Genomic DNA, 24,315 nt, shown 5'->3' with positions numbered 1-24,315 from the left:
TCTTACTGTATTTAGCTTGTACTGATATTGACTGGTGATTCTTTGTTTTCCGAACCACTCCAAGGCCTCCAGAGATTTTACAACACACTGCTCACATAACATTTTTTTCATTTTGATTCTCAGAAAAATCTACAATTAAATTTCTGCCCTTCCAAATAAGCCATAGAAAACAGATTAGTTCAGTTTCAGGAAACTTGTGTCCAAGAGTCACCTTTAAACCCAAGCAACAGGATCCAAAATCTTACTGCTCTGTCAACAGGGTGTCTTGACAGCAGATGGCAGCTGCCTCCTAAATTCAGCAGTCAGTGCTGGAACAGCGTCATAAAAGCAGGAAGACAATAAACTGTATACCTATCAATCTCCCAGGCTGGCATACTATACTACCACTTCTATCACTGGGTAATTCAGGCTTGTTAAAGAAAATTTTCTGAATTCAAAACCTACAGAGTAGCAAACTTGTGTTTTCAGTCACTAATTATGGTGCAGAATATGAAATTTTCAAATTTTAAGTAGGGTTTTTTTCAGAGTGAAGCAATAGATTAGAAATTTAAGAACATAATATGAAAACAGCAGTAAATACATTAAAAATCCTTGATAGCATATATGAGTACTTTTAACATCTATAGGTGAAACACTCAAGCTCTCCACAAACTTGTTCTGATATAAAAAAAAGTTAAGCCAAAACAGAAAGGAATTTTCCACTATCAAATTCCTAAAAAATATTTATCTTAGACCTCTTTTTGACTTGTTTTAAATTAATTCTGTAAGGTTTTCTACTAAAAATAGTTTTTTTAATCTTCATCTGACTCCTGGACCCTCATCAAGCAATCTTTCAAGTTTTATCAGTATTTAAGCTTTTTTTCCCAGACAAAAAAAAAATTAATTTTGAAGGTGGTATCTGGACTCACAGATTTTATGCAGCTGATACTCCTGAATGCTTCCCTGGATTCTGCTTTGCCAGTGGCTGAAATCTTCTCTCTCCTTGCACCCCTTCTTCCCTAAAGGTTTTATAACCTTTTTTTCACTGTTTTTCATTCCGTATCCCTGCATTGGACTAAGTTCATCATTGCATGACAAACAACCATTTCTTATTGAATGGTTACATGTGCAGTCAACTGAGTTGCACAAGAAAGACTGGATGAAAAATCTGTTGGATCCACATGTGCACAGTATTTAAGAAGTTATTTTCATGTTTTATCAAAGAAGTATGAAGCAACTCCTTTCACTTTCTTAATAAATTGCTATTGCATACTAAAACGTTTGTTGTACAAATGCTGGAAGAAGTCAGTTAAGTCCAATGGTGGACTTGCAGTATTATTTTCATTTACACTGAATTTTACTCTGGTCTAATAACAGCGCAATTTACTTGTTTCTTTTATGAATAGAATTGCTGGCATTAATGCATTCACCATTAATGCACCCTGACCATGACAAGAAGGTGTTTCAAACATGCATTAAAAATGGTGGAAATAATGTTTCCAATTCTTGTGAAGTAGTGGCCAAAATCATCACATAGTTAATAATCCCCATATAATTAATAAAAGAGCAGCACATGCTGTACGGCCAAAAGAGAGGTGGTGAACAGAGTTAAATCCATCTGTTGTCCAGTGGCAGCAGTGTTCCACAGAGCTCAATACAGAGGAGAGTCCTGCTGTATTGGATCTGGAGGGAGGGATCAAGGGCACCCCCAGTCAGTTTGCCTCCTCAGAGGAGGTTGTAGTGAAGAAGGAATCAGTCTCTTCTTCCAGGTACAAGTGAAAGGACAAGAAACAGTCTGAAATTGTTCTAGGGGAGGTTTAGATTGCATATTACAAAAAATTTCTTTGCCAAAAGGTTGTCAAGCATTGGAACAGACTGCCCAGGGAAGTGGACTTGACAGTGCTGTGTTAGTTACTGGATTCAATGATCATAAGATTCTTTTCCAATCTAAATTGTTTTGTATTATTGTTATGCAATTGTATTTTTTTTAAATAAATTATTTTGTGAAAGAATAGTGGAAGTATTCTTTCACTGTTGGAATAAAAGAAATCAAGTTACCTTTGATGTTCTACGGGCATATCTTACATTTTGGTAATTTTACCAATAACATTCTAAATAACATTTTCATATTGCTTATGGTGCTGGAGCCATCAAATAGAATATGCATTCATTCTCTTCTCAGCTTTTCCTCCCCCAGCTCTGCAGCAGATTATTCCACTGCTCAATTACTCCACTGACTACTTACTCCTGACTTTTGTGGTTAGTAAGTTACTTAAAACTCCTGGTCTTAAAATTTCAACATCAACTTGGCACCATTCTGTCAGGAACCAGGCTTGCCATGTCCTTTCCATGTCTGTGACATACGTTCTTGTTAAGTATAGTTCAACAGATTACTTAATTAAGTTTTCTACCTTGATGTCTAACCTATCTAAATGAAAGACCTCTATTTGTATATTTCTGTGAATTTCTGTCAAACTTTGTCCTTTCTTCCATTTCTTTTGTGCTATAAACAGGAAGAATGGGCAAGTCTTAGAAATACTTTAGAAACCGCAACAAAAACCAGAAGTACATATATACATATTCATACCCACTTGGAAGTATTGCAATTTCACAAACATGAGGATGTGTCAAAAACAACACAGACCAACAAAACCAAGCTTTGTAATCACTGGTATCATGTGTTAGAGGTAAATCATCTGTATCACAAGATAGGCCAAAGTGTCCCCCACTAGCTAACTGTGAATTTAAAGAAGCTTTAGAAGAAGCTTATTAATTGAATTACAGATGCAAGAACTAATAAATGTTTCAGAGGGCCAGGCATTATTGTCCCAGAGAAGCCTGAATTAATTATTAATATAAGGTGTGGAGTTACAGCTTCCAAAGTGATAGGTGTAGGGTACCTCAAGCACTTCTGTGCTGCACAGGGGATGCAGGACAGCTCTTAGAGCTTGTTGCTAATGAATAGGATTTGAGTGGATTGATCACATTTTGCAGTAACAGTTCAGGAAGGTTTCAGACTCTAAGAACTAAAAGCTCAATAAAAAGAAATGTTGACCATCCAGGACTTTTGTAAGTCTTACAAAACTGGCTGAAAACAGACTTCAAAACAAATATTGTCAGGCACAGCTCACTTGAAAAGCAGTTCGGCAATAATAGTGGGCAAATTATATTGTTATTTAATACCCAGCTGGCCTCCAAGACAAGCAGTCTGGCCTCCAGGACAGTCAATGTATCCACAGTAAGAGAGAGGAAATACTGATTGATGGGAGTACAAAGAGTGCAAAAACAGATGAGAAATTTCCACCATCTCACACATGTGCCTTATACATATTTGGGTTTGTATGCTTGTTAAGTACAGTTCAACAGATTACTTAATTAAGTTTTCTACTTTGATGTCTAACCTATCTAAATGAAAGACCTCTATTTGTATATTTCTGTGAATTTCTGTCAAACTTTGTCCTTTCTTATTTCCAATTCATTTGTCTTGATGGGCAGTCTAAGTCCTGTAATAAAATGAATTATGCTAGAAAAATACTGAAAAATCACCATAATGTGTTCTGTCCCTAGAATGTGATCTGCTGCGATGGAGTGACCACATCAGTGGAATAGGGAAGCACATTAAACTGTTGGAGCTAGTCCAAACGAGAACCTCCAAGTTGCTCTCAGAGTAACTTGGTTAGAAGGATGTCACCAACCTCCTATGAGGAAAGCCTGAAAGAACTAGGTTTGCTCAGCCTGGAAAAGAAAGTCTTTCAAGGTGATCTAATTATAGCCTTCCAGTACCTGAAGGGGACCTGCAAGAAAGGGGAGAGACTTCTCATGAGAGGATGCAGCGACAGGTCTTGGGGGAAAGTCTTCCAACTTAGATAGAATGAGTTTGTATTAGATATAGATAGTAAAGAAATTCTTTACTGTGAAGGTGGTGAAATGCTGTCACAGTTTATCTAGAGAAGTTGTGGATGCCCTGTTTCTGGAAGTGTTTGAGGCCAGGCTGGATGGGGCTCTGAGCAACCTGGTCTAGGGAAAGATGTCCCTTCCAATGGCAGGTGGATTGGAATAAATTTAATTTTAAGAGCCCTTGCAACTCAAACTCTTCTATGATTCTAAGTGAAGAACAGTTTCTGCATTGCTCTAATTTTTCTAGGGGAAAAAAATAGTTCTCACGTCTTTCTTTATGGTGTGTGTTTAATTGCAAGTCCTTCAAAAAGCCTAAATTTGATGTTTTGCTATCTTTTTTCATATAACTTGTTATTTCACTTGTTTTGATAGTGTATTAACTGTCTTGTGGTGTAACTTTAGAGAACACAGTTGGCACATCTCTGGATTCTTACACTCAGTCCTCTAATTATATGTTACCATAATAAGCATTGCTGTTGGATACAAACTGCTCAGTTACTAATGGAATTTGTGCTTTTATAGTACAGAATTTTGTCTATCTAAAGTGCTATGAGCACTAATAAGAGAAGTGTGATGGGTATACCAGAGGCAAACACAGTATCACAGCATTTAAACCCTTCCCTTTTCTTCATATTGGTGCAAAACTTAGGAAGAAAAATGCACAAACAAGAATGCAGTTCCCAAAATCCAAAATCCAATCCTCAGATTTGAACTGTGACAGCTTTACCTGGAGGTTTTCTAGTTTGCAATAGCTGAAGCTCTGGCCCATTAATATTTTTTTGGGTGGGTTTATTTTTTTTTTTTTGGTACCTTCTTCTAATCCAAAAATCACAGAGTCATCGAATGGTCAAGGTTGGGAGAGACCTTTAAGAAACCTTATGTGCAACCATCAACCCAGCACTACCACTGTAATCCCAAAACCACTAAACCACAACACCAGTTCCAGATGCCTCTTGAAGACCTCCAAGGATGGTGACTTCACCATGTCCCTGGGCAACCAATTCCAATTCACCCTAACAGGGACAATTCTTTTGTACTATCTAATCTGCCTTTCCCTTGTCTCAGCCTAAGGCCATTTCCTCTTGTCTTCTCCCGGCAGGCACTGTAGTGGATGCGGGCCCTGACTCACCACAACCTCCTTACAGGGAGCTGCAAACAGCAGTGAGGTCCCCCCCGAGCCTCCTCTTCTTGAGGCTAAACAACCGCAGGAGAGATGTTCTTCGGTTCTTTCAGGAGCCTCATTGCCCTTTGGTGGCCAGGCTCCAGCCCCTCGGTGTCCCTGTTAAAGCGAGTGCCCAGAACTGAGCACAGCCTTGAGGTGAGGCCTCCCCAGTGCCCAGCACAGGGGCACGATCACTGCCCTCGTCCTGCTGGCCACGCTGGTTTACACACAGGCCAGGATGCCACTGCTCTTTTTGGCCACCTGAGCACGCTGATGACACATGTTCAAACAGCAACCCCCAAGTTCCCTTCTGAAGAACAGCTCATGAGCTGCCTCACCCCAAGACTAAAGCAGTGCACAGGGGCTGCTGCAACCCCAGTGCAAGACACAGCACTTGGTCTTGTGGAACCCCTTGCAGTTGTCCTCAGCCTGTTGATTGAGCCTGTCCCTATGCAGAGCCTTCCTGCCCTCAACCAGACCCACCCAACTCGGTGTCATCTGCAAATTTAATGCGGGTACAGTCAATTCCCATTCCCCAGACCATCAGTAAAAATGTTAGAGGATACCGACCCCAAAACCGAGCTGTGGGGAGCACCACTAGTGACTGGCCATCAGCAGGATTTAGCTCCATTCACCACCACTCTCAGGGCGCAAACAGCTAGTTTTTATCCATCCAAACCAATTTTTCTGGAAGGATGTTTAGGGAGATTGTATCAAATGTTTTACTGAAGTCTAGATAGATGACATCCACAGGCTTCCCTTCATATTTTTCCCTTCTACTTTGTCATAGAAGGTAATCAATTTGGCCAACCACAAGCTGCCTTTCATCACACCATGTTATCTGGGCTTGATCTCCTGATTGTCCTGCATAACAGTACAATAGATAATATTTTCCACAAATTGTCCAGAACTGAGATCAGGCTAATAGGCCTGTAGTTCTCCAGATCATCCTTCTGATCCTTCTTTTAGACGAGTCTTACATGTGCTAATTTCTAATCAGCTGGAACTTCTCCATTTAATCAGGACTGCTGGTAGGTGATTGAATGTGTTTTGGGTCTTCGACCAGTTTTCTTATTCCTGTGGAGTAGATCCCACCAGGACACATAGATTTGTTCAGGTCTAATTGGTATAACAGGACATTAACAATCTCCTCCTGGATTGTAGGGGGCTTCACTCATTTCCCCGTCACCAGCTTTCTGATCAAGGAGATCATAAGCAAAACTGGCTATCATAAGAAAAACTGGCCTGATATTGATGACTGAGACAAAGAAGGCATTAAGTACCTCTGCCTTTCTCTCATTCCCTGTCACTACACTATCCTTCACATTCAACAAGAGATAGAGACACTCTTTGACCTTCCATTTACTGCAAATGTATTTATAGAAAATTTTAATTTTCTTTTAAAGTAGAGGCCAATTGAGTTCTAGCAGGGTTTCGGCCATTCTAATATTTTCCCTACTGAACTTGCAACATCCTGGTAGACCTCCCAAGTTACCTGTCTCTTCCTCCAGAAAATATACATTCTCTTTATTTCCTTATACCAAACCTAATATTAACCAGGCTGGCCTTTTTCCCTTATGACTTGTCTTCCTGCATATGGGGACAGCCTGTTCCTGAATATTTAACAGTTTCCTTTTTAAGCATATCCATCCTTCCTGGACTACTTTGCCCTTCAGAACTGATTCTCAAAGGTCTCTTCCAATCAGACAATCAATCAATTTACTCCTCTATCTAAATTTCAGTCTTGCAAGTAATAATTAATGATCATTTTCACCTGAGGGTTCTTCAGGTAACTTTGTGCTCACCTGAGTAGACAGTGTCAAGAAGAAATGTCACAAGTTCTCAACTCCCATGGAAAAGGTAGAGCAACAGGTACACAAAAAATGTAAAAGGTATTCACAAACCATGTAAACCAGTAGAAGGAAAATTACTAGAACAAGAAAAAAAAAATATTTGTCTTCGAAATACCAGAGTCTGGACTCTAAGGCATACTCATATACTCAGCAGCACAGACCAGTGTGTCTCCAGCCCAAAGCCTAACAAGTCTATTGCTTAGAGCCTAGGAGAGTGGGGATGCTGCTGTAACATCTTTTCACACTTCTCCATGTCTTCTTCCTCTCTTTTTTCACATCTCCAGACCTGAGAAGATCTGACCATGATGTCTCAAGCTGAGCTTAGAGTCTGACCGTATCACTACAGCTCACCTTCAAACTGCAGAGGTACACTGTATCAGAGCAGTATCCTCATCAAGTCACAGTTCTTCAGAGAATAATCATGGGCTGCTTGAAATGCATCTTTTTAGACATAGGGATGTAAATTAGAAGCTAGAGTTGATCTAAATTGCCAGTGTACTTCTATTAAGAATGCCATTTCCGCAATGAGCTCTCAGCCATCTTTTGACAGAAGGCATCTTCTGCCGAGTAACTAGTTCTACATCTGTGTTCTAAAATTATTGTTCATTCATGCATTTTCCAAAGGATGAAGGAAAATATTTACCATTTTATAAAGTAATCACTAGAGTTAAGTATAAATAATCAACTGTATTCCCACCCTATACAGTTTAAGTGATGTAAAATATCTCCTTTGAAAATGCTTAAACAACATTTTTTAATTGTTAAAAATACCTTGTTTTCTTAAAACCACAAATTTCATTGGAAATTAAATCTTTCCCTCAAAAATATTTCTTTTGACAACACTTCTTTTAAAAAAACAACATTTAAAATGAAAAGTACTAATTGATGTTAATATTAACCATAAAAAATAATATTTTACAAGTATTTTTGGTCTTGTTTTGTCACAGGATCATTACTGGATAGCAGTTTTTTTTTTCCATTCTTTGAAATAAAGATTCTAATACAGAACAAACATGGAAGTGAGAGCTGGCTTATGAAGAAACCTCCAATGAAGTATCTCTCAATTGTGAAAGCTGGAAGACAAAGAAAAGGGCAATTTGCTCTTCTACCTGTAAGAAGATAGTTTGGTTTTTTTCCCCATACATCCCATGATATTCTAAATCCTTCACAGGGAGAGAAGCAGATGCTAGGAGGAAATACTTGCTACTAACAATAGTTCACCAAGAGTTTCAAGAGCCAGAAATACTAACACGAGGTTATTCAGAAGTCACGTTATTGATTTAAAACTTTAAGGTACTTACAGGCAGCATGTGTATGTAGGTGTGTTCATTTTTCATATGTTCCAACAATGCCAATAATGCCAATCTATTAAACTAATAATTCTGTTATAAATATTAAATAACTTGCTAAAATACAGAACATAGACACCTTAAAATATGCTGATACTTTTGTAACTGTAATCATAATAGAGTGCCCATTTATAAGACAAAATTTTTACTCAAAGTAGCATAAAAACTCCTGGTCTTGCCTTGCAACTCAGTAGAACTTAGGCTGAAGAAACAATTACAAAAGAAGAGCTCTAGAAAACTCACTCTATAATGGTATGTCCTGGGATCAGAAAAGCATTTAATGGCTTAGGCTGTAAAGAACCTTACAGATCACTACTTATTTCCAGACCCTCTGCAACGAGCAGGGACACCTTGTACTAGGCCAGGCTGAGCAAAAATCCATCCAGCTTGTCCTTGGACACTTCCAGAATGCGGCATCCACAACTTCTCTGGAAAGCTTCATCCAGTGTCTCTCTACCCTCACTATAGAGAATATCTTCCCTATACATAGGCCGAATCTAAATTCTTTAAGCTTTCATTATCATTTTTTCTTTAAGGTTTTATTACACTTGTCTAATTATCACATCTTCTTGTAAAAATCTGTTTTCATTTTCCTTAAGAACCCAATTTAAGTGTGGAAAGGCTGCTGTAGGGTGTCTCCACGGCCTTCTCTTCTCCAGGTTGAACAGCCCAATTCTCATAGCCTGTGTCTATAGGAAAGCTGTTCCAGTCTCCTGACCATTTCTGTGGCACTCCTGTGGACCTGGCCAAGCAGGTTCATGCCTTTCCTGTACTGAGAACCCCAGGTCTGGACATTCCAGGTGGGGTCTCACTAGAGTGGTTTAGAGAAGCAAATCCCTTTCCTCACCCTACGGGCCACGCTGCTTTGGATTTGGATTGCTGGGCTGCAAATGCACATTGAAGGCTTTACTTTGATTTTCCATCCACCAGCACTTGGAAGTCCTTCGAAGGGCTATCCAAGCAGACATTGAACATCAGCTTCCTAGTGTGACCATTCAAACAATTTCTTAGCAACTTACAGTACAGCCATTTAATCCATATCTTTCCAATATTGGGAGAGGATTTTGTGGGGTACCATGTCAAAGACCTTACAGAAGTCCAGCTAAAGGAAGTCCCTCCCTTTGTCCACTAATGTAGTAACTTCATCACAGAAGGTTTGTTCAGGCAGTTCTTTCCCTGGTGAAGAGGTACTTATTGTCTCAAATCACCTCCCCATCTTCCAAGAGCCTTAGTAGAATTTCTAGGAGGATTTTTTCCATGAATTATTGTACTAATAGACTGGGTGCATCTGTTTCCTCCAATATCATTGCCCATAACTGGAAGTATTGCAGAAAAAATAACTTCGGAGCCAACTTTCCTCACCAGATATCGCAAGGCCCAGAAGTGTCTCTTGGGCTCATCCCTGAGCTACAGGTTGCAGCATCATCACTGCCCACATGGAAAAGCAATAGTGGAAAATAGTCTAAGGTACATACCAAGCCATGAAGTTTCCTTGGAATCGCTAGGAATTATGGCATAGCAGAATGGCTGTAAAAATAGAAGCTTTCTCCTTAGGAAGACTAGAAACAAATGGTAAGTTTATGTACATGGGGATCCTTCAGCTGTAGGCTATCCAAAACCTTATTTTCTCATTTATGTTTGGTGAAAGTTCTCTTACCTTCACAATTCTTCTACACTACATCTCCTAGATACTGTTCCCTTTTACCTACTTTGAGTCTTTTCACTACCTCTTTCCAAAATTACTTTACCTTCTAAAAGAACAAATCTATAGACTTTCCACACCGTATTTCAAGTCTGTGTTTTCTGTTCATATTAAAAAATCTCTGCAGGACAGACCATCCTTTCTCTGCTAGCTATGTTTCATTGGTGTCTTGGTATTGCTGCAGCAAATTAGTTATCTAAAATGGGGGAGCATAACAGTTTTGTCAAAAGAACAACGTTCTCCCAATTTACTCAGTTCCTGTGCTTGGTGGAATTTTAAATGTAAATAAATATTTCATTTTTGGCTTCCAAGTAAATATAGTGATTGGTGTGCTAGGGCAAAATACAGATTTCTATGTGGCATAAATAAAACTGCATCAAAGTACAAGTTCTGCTTCCAAAGAGATTGTTTCTTTATAAGTCAAATTTTTTTACTTTCTTATAAGTCAGACTAGAGAGAAAAATATTCACCTTTCTCTCTAGCAATCTTTAGGTAATCCTGCAATTTCATCAATTTTCTTAGAGCTATTAAGGAGATATTAATCTCACAAATGGAAGAATTCATGAACATCAGCCTAACTGAAGAAAAGGAAAAGATTTTGCACTGGGTTGTAATAGAAATTCTGAAAAAAATATGATATTAGATTTCCATATTTGATTTCAGCTCTACTGGGACAAGAAAGCAGTGATCTGCAGACCATTTACCTCCACTTACTGCCAACACACCTCCTCGGCAAGAGAGATTAGAGATGGTCTAATCTTGTGAGTCGGTGCAGAACTAAAGTGAAAATTTAGAAAAACAGTGCAAAGCAAAACAGCAGATATTCATTATGGAAATCAAACCATACTTCAGGACAGACAACTTCTTTTTCATCTTCCATGGCTTGTTTCGTAGTGTGGCAATCAGTTTCTTTTTTTCTTCTACCTCTTCTTTCAGCTTGGCCAACTCCTCCTCTGTAATTGGCTCTTCCTCAGATTCAGAATCAGAACTTCAAAGAAATGTAGGAACAAAAAACATCATCAAAACTCAGATAAGACAGAAGTTTTCACAGAAAAATGTACTTTGTGTTAATTTCTGTTAAATTTGAGACTAGATTAATGCCTTCACACTTGCACAGAAGGGAGGACACACTTCATTTAGACTTATTAATTTTAGTATGAAAGGCACAAAAAGTGTAGGAGAACTGCAGATGAACCAGCACTAAATTTTCAGCATCACAGGGACAGTGAGCAGCACTCTTAGGGAAAAATCTGACAGTCATATTTTTTTTCTCCACCTGTAATCAGCCTCCTACCCAAACTCACTATGGTCAAGTGAGGATGCCATAACTGCAGCCATAAAGGAAAACTCCTTCACTTCAGTGTGTCACTGAGTAGAAAGAAGAGACACCACAGCCTCAGCTAAAACAAATTTAAACACCAAATGACAGCCCATGCACTAACCAAGGAAATAACATTTCATAGATGGGAAAAAATTCAAAGCCACATTGCAGCAAGCACTCAAGGAAAGGAGGTGCAATTGTAGTCGCATCTCCAGGTATGTTGTGTCTGTGATCTGACTTTATTATCTATAGATCAGTTTACAATATCTTTGCAAAAATTGCTGATTTAAACAGTATTCACTTTTCTAAACTCTGCATAGATACCCTTTTCTATGAGTAATCTTGCGTCTCATATAATGGCATGTAGCAATTCATTAGCAACAGACATTTCTTCTTTTTATGCCAGGAAGATGATAAAAAGGAAATCAATAGACTGACTTTCTGCCCTAAAAAGCTGACAGTGACAACTACCACTAAGGGACCTCTTGGTGATAGCAGTTTGATGCATTTCTATCTGTTCTTGTTGTGCTTTCGTTCACTTCTTTTGTTGATTTGCTTGCTTGTTTGTTTGTCTTATGAATGTTTAAAACTATATTGCAGGTTTGTTTGGGTTTTTTAAATGGTTTTCTTGATGGCTTGATTCGAGAAAAATTTATTCTGACTTTATCAAGCAAGCAGTTTTCATACTCTTTTGCTCATACTTCACCTTTCTGAGAGTTTGATATCCAAGATCCAATGTGAGAGCTGAATTATTCATCACCTAATGTATAAGCTCTATCTTCTGAATAATTTAAAAATTATAAAACTTTTCTTATTCCAAAACACAGGTAGATAAGATAACACAGATCTTTTTAGATATCTAAATGGTATAAATGATGCAAGAGTTTACCAGCAAGAATATTTCTAGGATTCAAAACAAATAAAATAAAAGCAAAATACTCTTTGAAACACAGAAAAATACTAATCTCTTATTGATCATCTGCCTATAATCTTCATAAATTTTGCTTAATTATAGCAAAAGGTTAGGGGATGAGCTGAAAACTTTCAGACGCACAGAAGTTAGCAAAGCAAAGAAAAAAGCTTCCACAGCTGTAGGTCACCCTGCTTTAAAGGTTAAAATGCTGTTTATTGTCATATAGCCATAGAATCACAGAATGGTTTGGCCTGGAAGACACCTCAAAAATCATCTCTCTCCAACCCACTCCGCATGTATGCCAGTATCATGAGATCAGGTTGCTCAGGATCCCATCCAGCCTGGCCTTGAACCCTCCCCAGATGTGGGGCATCCACAGCTTCTCTGAGCAACTTGATCCAGTTCTACACCACACTCTGAGTAAAGAATTTCTTCCTAACATCTATTATAAACTTGTTCTTTTTCAGTTTAAAACCTTTGCCCCTTGTTCTGTCACTATCTGGCCATATTACAAGTCTTTCTCCCTCCCTTTGCCAGCTATTGCTTTGTTTGTCTTTACAAACATGTCTCATCTTCCATTCTTCACTTTCCTTTGGAAACAGAAAAATAATAAAAAATCCAAATTTCAGAGTTTCTTTAAGAAATCAGTATTTTCTAACATGTTTGCATTATGCAGACAAACTTGGTGGAGTAACAGCAGATCTTTCATTCATCTGCATTGGTGAAACATCATGTTATTTAAGCCAGGATATCAAAATTATGTCTTCTGCAACCAAAAGTCTTAGCCTTTCATGAAAGGTTTTCATTCACACATTTGAACGACAGAAGGGTTCATTGTGATCAGCAGGCCAACATAAAGCATTAAGTATCAATAAATATCTTGACATAAAAACCCCATCCTCCTTGGCTCCAATTCAACACACATCTAAATCAGTAGAGCTCTTGAAACCAAATGCTTCTTCAAGTTACACACACAATGAATTTCTTCATTCTATTGATCTGTCATTGGTTTTACAACCTTATTATACATCTCTATTTTGGTTTTAGTTTCATCTCTTCTTTATGGATGTAATCTACTCTTCTTGTGATTTCTATTAATAGCATTAAAAATTAAGATGAAAATGTTTTCTTTGAGCTAGGATATTACAGGATAAGACTGGTATGACTTTGAGAGTATAGCATGATAATTTATAAATTAGACTAAATTTGAAATATTTCTTTCTAGTTTTTTATGTAAATTCTATTTATATAGATTATCCCCATAGCATTGTCTATCAGTTAATATTATTCAGTTAGAAAAAATAAGCAGTGTGTTAATCTTCCATGTACCTCCAGGCTTCACAGAAGTTTTATACTCTCGAGCAAAAGTATAAACTGACTTAAGAAAAGTCAGTTTATTTACTCACAGATAGACCTATGCAATAGGAAGAATATGATCCCATTCCCATTTTTTTTCTCATGTGACTGCAAAGAGTTTTGAAAATCAGTCAGAAAAAATGAAACAAGGCAGTAAAGAACTAAACCAGTTTTTAACCCATGAACACCTCCAACCCCCACACGGAGACTAAAGGAGCATTCATCAGTGATATTTTGGGATTGATTATTATGAACAGTGTAGAGCAGGCCCACCTCACACCTTCAGTAACAGGCAACAATGAGCCTCATCAACAACCATTGATATCTAAGAACAGAAGATTTGAAACTCACCAAGAAAGAACTCCTTTCACCATGGCATTACCCTGGGAAACTCACCACCACAAATTAACCAAGAGCGGAATATTTAAGTTTCAAAAAAAACAACTAAACCAGAAAATTTTGGTTCCGGGTTCTTGAAATTTTGGCACTGATCTAAAAAAGCTGGCTCAAAACTGGCTGGGAAACAAGAATGTAATCTTCTGAGAAGCATCAAAATTTTAGTTCTATACTGGAAATAAAACTTGGCTTTCTTGGAAGGTTATCAGCTTGGAGTTTGGGGAGTTTTTGTTTTGTACAAAGAAAAAAGCAGGACAGATCTCATATATTATCACCTCCCTCTACCACTACCACTTTCTCTTCTCTATCATTTTCACTCTCTTTCTCTAAATAACAGCTCATAAACTTGTAATATAATTCTATATGATTTTATGGAAAGTTTTAATTTCACTCAGCCATCATTTCTTTATTGCAGGACAAAGAATGTCTGTCCATCTCTAATTCGACTGTCACAAGTAAAGGAGTCATACTGACTCTTGGTATTTCACAGCTAGAAGTGAAAACAGGTTTTGTATAAGATAACTACAGTTTTATTATAAGAAAAAAAAAACAAACAAACAATTACCCTGATCCTGATTTCTTTTTGTCTTTTTTCTTCTTGTTGGCCTTCTCTTTTTTCCCTTTTTTGTCAGACTTTTTATCCCCTTTCTTCTCATTTTTACCTTTCCCACTTTTACCCCCTTTCTCATCTTCATCTTCTTCATCATCTTCCTTGGATTTTTGATTTGCTTGATTCTTCCTGGCTTTTGCAGGCTCCATATCAGAATCACTGGCCTCATTTCCAGCTGCTCGTCCTCGTCTACGGTTTCTGTGCCTGCGATGTCCAGCTCTCCTTGTCCCATCTTCATCATCCTCATCCTCCTCATCACCATGTTTATCTCTCCCTCTGGCATGCGCTCTTCTGGTTCTTGGTGTTGCTCTCTTCCTCCCTTTATCTGTGATTTATTAAAAAACATAAAAACACATGAGAGGAGGATATATCTTAGAAGGAGACTTTTCCTCCTCCTTCATTCTTACCAACAACCAGAAAGCATCTGTGTCTGGCCTCAAAGTAATCCACCTTACTGACCTGTTCCTTTGGCAGTTTCTTCATTCTCAACTGCACTGCCTTCTTCATTGTCATCACTGCCATCTGTCAAGTGAAAAAAAAAAAAAAGCCAGTGGATGTGAAGGGTAGATCTATCATTACAATTCAGGGATTTCTGCTTTGTACCTCTTTACAACATTTTATGAATCCAGCCTTTTGGAACGTGGCCAACAGTTTTCAAGAGGTAAGATGAAGACAGAAAAACCAGTTACACTTTCCTTCAGTGCTCAAATAAATGTGCCACAAAGGGACACTGGGAAGAGCTCCTTCTTGAGGAAGCAATATATAGGAAAGGAGGATGCTAAAAAATCCCTAAAATTTGGAAAACAAGGGTGAAAATGCTTCTCAGGCAATTCTTTGATATTTTCTTAAACATGAGAGATAAATAACTTGATGAGATTAAAAAAAAAAATACTAAAAGAATAATTTTCTGATTTGACTGTAGGGCATGAAGCTCCAGACCTGTAGCCCAGCTGAAGAGTGCAGTTCCAGAAGAGCAGACCTACAACCAAATCTCTAAGCACAGGGGCAAAACTTGATCCAGCTCACTTGTATGCTCCACCACAAGTTCTATTCTACCACTCTATCATGTGAGATATTTTTAACATTGAAGGCTTTAGAGGGATAGTCTATTTTTAGAAGATTGTAGTATTTCTCCCTAGAAACCATTTGCTTAATTTTTCATTCTCAGTCATTTTCAATAAGTTCAATGAGAGACAATGTCTGTACTACCTATCAATAAGCAGAAAATTATCCACTTCATTTGCCTGGTACACTTTGAAACTGGCATAATGGATTTATAGAGAATAAAATAAATTATAAAAATACTCTCATATGTATTATATCCATTATAATATCTAATTAATATCTAATTAATTTGTTCTTTGAATACATTGGTATTAACATATCACTTAACTTGTAAGTAATCTGAAACTGCTTCTGAAACTGCTACTGATATTCCCTAGGAAAGTTTCTTCAGAAGCAATATCTGAGAAGCCAAATTCTAATGGGCCCTTTTGAGATATTTTTGAGCTTGTATGTGTGGCTAAGCACTTTAGACACTTTGGTGGTATTTATAGAAATAGATGGTAATAGGAAATTAATAAGAAGATTTACAGAGATTACCATGAAATAGTAGAAGTAGCTAGTAGTATATTCTATGTATATACTGTCCAGTTTCCCCTCTGGATAGCTGATAGTTGCTGATTCTTGTAGTTGCATTTTTCAGGTAAGAAACTGCAGGTGTCTTCCTTTTTCAATCATCTCTAGCATTTCTGAATTTTTCTTTATAATCTTTCTTCACACATCCCTGGTTGCCCAATTTCTTTTATAAATTTTACTAAGCCACTACCAATTAATTGAAAATTCATTCACAAATTTATTTATTTAGGGACTGCTGTGGCTAACTTCTTGACTTTGCCTAACATCAAAGAAAAGGAGTAAAATAAAGAGCAGGTCAGGCTCCAAACAAGAAGGAATCCAGGGTCTTCTTTCACTATGTGCGGTAACAGACAAAGTGTTATTAACCAGAATTTAACTGGCATATTAAAAGTGAGTCTAACTTCCCTACACAAAACATCTAATTGTTATTAACACTTTCTATCACTTCTGCAGTGTCTGCACCATAATTTTTAAGATTATGTGAAAATATTGTCATCCGATATCGTCGGAATGTGACAATAAGTGCTCCTTTGTTCTGCCTGGACATATGCCTTCTGGTGCTGACAGTAACAGGATCTCCTTTGATAAAGAGCATTGTGCTGCTATTGAAAGATTGCAAAGGTGCAGACAAACACCTCTGAAGAGATACTTCACATGCAGCAGTAGGGCACAGCCTCTTATCAAACCAAATGCTGCGGCTGATCTCCTATGGCCAAACAGAAATTCCCAGAAAAGCACTTTATTGGTTAGAGATTGGCCTCAGTGCAGCCTGATGAGCCCATACAACAAGCAAACAAATGGAAGTTTATCATATATACTGAAACATGCATCAGCAGTGAAGTCTACCAAGCTTGGGTTGACAATATATTGACACAACAATGACAGTGACAAAGGATTGTGAGACACAGAGACTTATACAAGGTAGAAGATAGCTGCTGGAATCTGTTTAATTCTTGTAGCATAAGAAAAGCAAATTCACTACGCTGAAAATTTCAGATAAAAATCTAAGGTAATTTACAAATTTCAGACTGCTTGAAAACAACATTGAAAACGCTGCTATGGGTGACTGTATCTGAATATTAAGTTATGTTAATGGGGTTTTTCATCTGAATTATTAGGAACATGAGTGATAAAGAACAATTTTTTTAAAAGTAAGGGAAAAGCCTAAAATCAAACAGAAATATACATTGCCATAGAACAAACCTAGAAAGCATGACAAGTGATTACATGGGGCTATCAGCTAGAAATGGGTATTATAGACATGTCCAGCAAGCACTAGTGCACTTTCAAAATTTATGTCTGCAAAGATTTAAAATTGTATCTACAAACTGAACTTCATATGGAGATAAGGTGTGCTAATATGAAGACTGTCAGAGGTGTGGCCTTCTCACTCTGGTATATCTACAGAATAAGAGACCTCTTCCAGGTCATAGGTGCACACAGAGAGCATTTTGCTGAAGCCCAAAGTAGAACTAAAAGTTATTGATTGTGACAGTGGTGATAGCAGTTGGTGCTGTTTAGAAGAGAAAAAAAATCCCTGAGGAGAAGGAATAGAAGAGTTTTGTCACCCCTGAGAACTACAAACTACATATATGTATGGTTTCATGTAAACTACACAGCTCTTCCACATTGCAGCTACCCCTGGCAACTTGTATTTCAGACAAGCTGTTTTACTAACTTTTTGTGTCTGATTGTTTTTCACTTATTATTGAAAGGTCAGTGTTGATAGTTGGATGGGTATTTGAGTAAAAGAAAAATTAGTAGTAGTAGTAGTAGTAGTAGTAGTAGTAGTAGTAGTAGTAGTAGTAGTAGCAGTAGTAGTATCAAACTATTTCAGGTCATAAACTCTATTATACTTTTCAAAGAGGAAAGGAACAGGCTAGCCAGCTCATAATGCAGCAATTCAGGTGTTTGTGCAAAAGCCTGTCTCAACGAATTACCAAAAAAGCATTTCAACAATGTTCCAACGCAGATAACACTTTGTGATGACACTATATCTAAATGCAGTTTAGAACTTAATTTAAATGTTCTGCTGTAAACTGCAACATTAACAAACAGTAGACTTCATTTCTCAGGCATTGTATTTGCATCCTACAGAGAGTCAAAATGTATTTTTTATGCTTTGGTTCGCTAAATTGTAGTATTCATTGCAGGAAAAAAAATCCTCACTATAGGAGAAATTCATATACTAGTCTTGGGAATTTTTAAACAGATCATATGATCCCTCTTATTAAATGTTCAGTGAATCCTCCTGTAAAAACAACAAAGTATCACAAAAGCATTCTCTAGAATTACCAATTTTTCCAGAAAAGGGTTGATAGAACCCCTTATCTTCACAGTGTTAATATTCATAGGGCTAATAGCAGCCTCTGACTCAGCTAACTGGAGTTAGTCTGACCCAGAGCAAAAGCTCAATTGCTACACTTTCCAGGATACATCATCTTGTCCTAATGACAGTATATTTGCATATGTATCATTAAGTATATTCAAAGATATAGTCTATAACTCATTTTAGTCTAGGAAATCTAATCATGTTCTCATTTTTTTTCCAAGTAGTTTAAGGGAAACTTTCTCATCTTTCTAGATTAAGGGCAGTGATAGTGTAATTTAAGTAAGCTATCATTTTACCCGAAGTCTTATTTAGACTATACCCATAAACAGGACTACAAGACTTAAAGAAGGTGTCCTGAATATTGGCTCAGACCAACTTGCAAGTCACAGACACAAGGCAGAATATCAGACAGCTCAGGGAGAGGGCTCCAAACACTGACATGTTGGCTTCTGAGGGAGCTAAGGGCAGGAAAAATGCATAACACTGTAGTCTTTGTTCTAGCAGGTGTCTGCTTAGCAGATGATAAGAATAATTTTACCCTGAACTTGCTTTCCCGAGTTGTTTTTACACATTGTATCAGAAGCTATTACCCAGATTTCCTGCTTTGGATTTTTTTAAACTTATTCTACACTGACATAGTTTTATGGACCTTCCACCATGAGAGGGATAATAATCCTTGAAACTAACTCATAGAACTTGGCTCATTCTTGTATATCTGTGCTCCCACTACTACTGTGTAAAGCTGACCGCTGCTAAGCAATTCTGCATTTTGGTACTACAAAAAATTCAGTGGAATACAAAGTAACCTGTATATAAAAATTATGTCTGACTTTTCGTATATGTTATAAAAATAAATGTCTACTTAATTAATTGTCAAGCCAGTGTGAAATGGATCATGTGCCAACAGAGTTTTGGAAGCAACTACTGTGTTTGCCTCTGAACTAGACCATGTTCTTTAAGTGCTGGAAAGACATCAGCCTAGGTAGATAATAAACTGATTGTTCAACAAGAGGAAATGTCAGAAATGCAAGATTGTATTAGACAATAAATGCCTGGAAAGTACTAGTCAAAAAAGGATAGTGTTATATAATGTACAGTTCTATATATTTACGTACATTTCCATATTATTCTTTCTAATCATGGATATATGACAGCATCTCACAACACTCCTGTAACAATAAATATAACTGGAAATAATACCTGTGAAATACACCAAAAATAATATATCAAGATTCACAGAAAGTCTATTGGAAAAGTGAATTAGTGAAGGTTTCAACATGCAAGATTTGTGACCTTAACACTAGAGACCCCATGCTCTTAGTCTCTTTCCAGACTTTGGGAAGAACACTTTGGCTCACGTTGGGCACAAAAGAAGAGAGCTGGAAAAACAGAAACCTCAAATAAAAATTATTTGAGAAACCTCAAATAAAAATGTATAGAGCAACTATAACACTCAGTATTTCAGACCATGCTTTATTTTTCCTCTGTTTTTCCCAGTATGCATCACAAATTTTACTTTTAATGAACACACATAAAAATCACACAACTCAAAAAATGTATCCTGACCTGCAGTAGCTATGAATTGATAAAGTAAAATAATAATTATTATTATTCAGTTACACACAAACTGAAAAATAAGATAACATATTGCTTATTTTTTCCATCTAAATTGGCAATATCATAAATACCCAAGTAGATAGAATATTTATGCTTCAGTGTCATAAGGACACCAGGGTCTTGGAAGACTTACTGGTCTTAATGTACAATGCTGTGGCCTGCAGACCTATATATATGCCTGAATTGTTTCCAGAAACTGTCTCTGGGGTAGTGGGTTTTCCCTCTCTGCAGTAAAGGAAATTTGCCCATTTAATATTTGAAGTGTTTGAAATCAATATTTGAAAAGTACAGCTGGAGACCACAGGGAGCAAATTAAATCCATTAAATTCACATCCATAAATAGCTCATTTCTTGTCCATTGGTAAGAAAAAATTACTGGTTTTCTACTTTCCCTACCTTTCTCTGAAAGGTCAGAGACTGAGCTCACATAGATCACATTGATACTGTGGCTAGCATGGGATACATAATCTGATTGCACTCTCCTCTTTCTTCACAGTTTCCTTCTGGCTGTACTTATACATGGCAAGGTTTTATAGGTAGCTCTCAGTTTGAGGGTCAGGACTTCTAGGCTAATCCTCCCCTCAGGGATAAATAAGTTGTTTATTGAATGATTTCAGTGAAAGGTTTCTAAAATCTGATATTACCGTTATAAGGCTTACAAAAGGTCAAGGGGGAAGACAGTTCAATGAGAAGACCCTCAGTATTTTACCCCCTTCAGGGAAATGGGTGAAAGTTTCCAGGCCTCTTTACCTTACTCCATCCCTGTGGATACAGCTGCGTTCTCCTACCTGTTCCTTACAAAAGTCTAATCTTGGGTGCTTTGCCTTATCCAAGGCTAGAGAGCTGACCAGCTTGCAGGGCACACTGTTTACTGTAATAAAACAACAGGACACAACACTTGCACTTGGCCTTCATCACTCAATGGGGTAGTGGTAGGCAATTTTCCATTTTCATTGCAGGCTTTACTGCAAGAATTAGGATCAGAATTGTAAGTGTTCAGTGCACCTTGAGAAGTCTTAGACTGCACTAAACCATACCAATCTGGCCTTTTCCAGTTCTGAAATGGGATTTATTTATTTATTTATTTATTTATTGTCATCCACTAATAATGCTGTTAAAATGGGAAGAAGATGTGATAATATGGAGAAAAGAGTTTATATTCCAGTTAAAAATGAAGGGTTCTTATTGGATATGAAGTCAATTGTATTTCATGAGAAGAAAGGTCTTTTAAGGTTGATAACTAGAGCTGACCAGGTCCCCACATATTCTTTTTACTATTTTTAGATGGTAATAGGAACTTATCTGCTGCTCCCTTTTAAAAATCCACTCTGAAGATTTTTGACCTAGGTTGTCTTTTCCTGTATAAGATGCCAAGAACAATGAATTCACATTCATGAACTCATCATAATGAACCATACCTCTCCTACTATCTTAGACTTGGCAGAGGATATGCTGTGAAACAAAAAGAACCACCAAACCACCAAATCTCTGGTTTCACTAGATAAAGATATCAAAAAGCAAAAATGCATTACTTGAAACTGTTACAAGAATATTCCTCTGGACTGTCAGCAGTGATGATACAAAACCTCCTGTAAAGAAACTGGAAATAGATTAGAACAATATTCCTGAACTCTGTGCTATATAACTCCAGCCCCTGGACTTTTTAAGTTAAAAGTGGATTGAGAACTACATTCTGGAAATGCCTTATAGTTACTTGTAATAGAGGTTCAGCTTTTCATAAGTTCTGAAATCATAATGTAGTCCTAAGCTTACTCACAAGATCTCATCACCAAATACACACATAGTTGTCATTAAGATTGTTAGGTTTTACTGTAAATTATATATACAAGATAAATTTTCATTGGAAGAAAAAGAGGTGTCAAAGAGTGATCATGATTCAGCAACAAAAATGTTTTTCTTCTCCATGTAAAAAGTGTGCAGTATTGGCTTGCCATGGGAATGATATCCTCTGTAATTCAAATGAATAATAAAGTCATTGAATCACAATACAAGTCAATTCAGTCAGGTATTTTTGAGTAAAAGGCAGATATTTATGGCAAACTTAGAACCTTTTTAGTAATAGAATTTGTTCATTATAAATGCTTATAAAAATGTGTATGTTCCATGGTCATGCTTATAAGGTTTCTTATGGAGATAAAAATTCTATTGTAGCTATTAAGTATTTTTCCTATGCTGCATTAATTTCTGTGATTCTCTTTTGTTAAAATTTGTTCAATTAGCATATACCGCTCGAAAATTAAATTGGTCAGTAAAGGATGTTGTAGAAAAAAAATTGAGGTGGAGCAAAATAAGAGATGCTCAGACAACAAAAGGAAAGCAAATAAGATGGACTTTTAAAATGAATTGGTTGTTTTATTCTGTCAAAATGCTCACAGCAGTGCCTTCTGATGTTTTTATTGAAGTTGAACATATTTTATTAATACCAAGTGTTACAGTTATGGATTAAAACTCTCAGAAACTCTGCTATTAGTATTAGCCCTGGTACTTAGCAAGACCTAAAAAATAAGGTCCCTGGCAATTTCCTCCCATGCTAAAGACAAGAAACATCATGCTTGTTGCATACAATAGAGATCTTTGCTTTAGAAAGAGTAGCACTGCTCATGAGAACTGAGAGCAATTCCCATGTTAGACTTGCTTTGCACATTGCCAGAATAAGCCATTAGGCATTATTATCCTACAAAAAACATTTCTTAGATCCAGAACAGTATAGTATTAGTATAGAAATACTGTTAATCTTACTATGAAGAATGTTCGACATTTCATAATAAATATTGAAAGCAGTAAGAAAAAGAGGCATTTTTTGTGCACCTTACAGAAGCCACAAAATAACACTGTTTTCTTAGTCTTTCATACAAACAACATAAAAGTGTAAGACAAGTAACAGGGCTGTAGTCACAATCTTTTGATTTACTAATCAGTGGAATGCCACACTACCATGCTACAACTAGTCATCTTCCAAACAAAACACATTTCTGAACAAAAGATAATGAATTGTGACTACCAGGAATTTACATTAAAAAGAAGTAAAAGAAAACAGATTTTTCACACTGTTGAGCTACATGCAGAAAATGAATATGTGCCGAAGTTACATAATTATATTTGTAATTACCATTTCCTTCTGTTGATTTGTCCTGTTTAGTCATCGTGCTATTTCACAGGGCTGCTGCAGGTGCTGGATATACAGGAGAGTTTCTGAAGTCTGAGTGGCTCAAGAAGAAGCATACCACAATATCATCCTGCTTGCCATTGAATGGGTGTCGCTGGTGAAGTTTCAGTCACTGAAATATAAGAAGATACTAATTTCGTAAGTGATAAATCTTTCATGAATGTTTAGTTTACTATTTAGGTTTGGCATGCTAGGATAAAAATAATCTAATAAGTTATTCACCTTCTTTATTTTTATTGCTGAAAAAGCTTTTCTGCAACAAACTTACCTGTGACAAACACTAATGTTTAAGTGCTTAAGTGCCTTAAGGAGGAGGTGTGTCTTGAGGAAAGAGCTTGCACAGTGTCCACATGAGTATGCTCTTATGCTGTATTCAGATATACAGTTCTGCACATGGAAAAAATTACATGGATTATTTTTCTGTCACAAAAGTCAAATTTTACCAAAGACATACTTAAATTGCATAGCTTTAATAGAACAGCCTGACACTGATTTAAAAAATCTTAGCAAAATCAGATAGATTCTGACTTATCTGGTGGTTTGCATTTGCACTCCTTTCAGTTCTGTTAGGACTCTAGCTTATGCCTTTATATCTAGACATTATATCCTGAGTTTACCAGTTTTATACAGATTGGCCTTTGATCTAAATTAACAGTGAAAGAAAGCCAAAATATAGTTTACAAGACAAGTCAGGTTTGGAAGTAAAAATCTGAAAGAATATGTTACAAATAAAACAACACAAAATACAATTCTTGCATTAAGTATTTGTATTTCACTAGATAATTCCATCATAAGTCTTTATCTGAAATTCTTTCAGTTTGACCCAGATGAAAAAGAGTGTAAACATCTGCAGAACAGCCTCCTTCTCAGATGCTCCTGAGTGGTGTCTGGATCCTCTTACACACAGGACCATGAAAGCCATATTTTTTTTCCTTTGGAGCTGTCATTCAGATATCTGAAGGAAGTTTATTTGGAAGTTAATCCAGTGAGGCTGACTACCTTA

The 24,315-nt window shown here is 36.9% G+C and overlaps 1 protein-coding gene across 1 annotated transcript in view; it reads right to left on the bottom strand.

Moving 5' to 3' along the window:
• The window catches only part of TMC1 (transmembrane channel like 1), a 116,573-nt gene that overhangs the window by 31,592 nt on the left and 60,666 nt on the right, over positions 1-24,315 (bottom strand). The window contains exons 2-6 of the mRNA XM_030258416.4: positions 23,581-23,699; positions 23,256-23,424; positions 14,998-15,060; positions 14,494-14,863; positions 10,790-10,930 (exon numbers count right to left, since the gene is read on the bottom strand). Coding sequence (XP_030114276.4) covers positions 10,790-10,930; positions 14,494-14,863; positions 14,998-15,060; positions 23,256-23,289 — 608 coding nt within the window. The 5' untranslated portion in view covers positions 23,290-23,424; positions 23,581-23,699. The remainder of the gene's footprint in view (positions 1-10,789; positions 10,931-14,493; positions 14,864-14,997; positions 15,061-23,255; positions 23,425-23,580; positions 23,700-24,315) is intronic.

Source organism: Taeniopygia guttata, chromosome Z (assembly GCF_048771995.1).
Source record: "Taeniopygia guttata chromosome Z, bTaeGut7.mat, whole genome shotgun sequence".
Classification (NCBI taxonomy): Eukaryota; Metazoa; Chordata; class Aves; order Passeriformes; family Estrildidae; genus Taeniopygia; species Taeniopygia guttata.
Note: the sequence above shows the minus strand (reverse complement) of the source record. Positions and strands in the feature narration are given on the sequence as shown.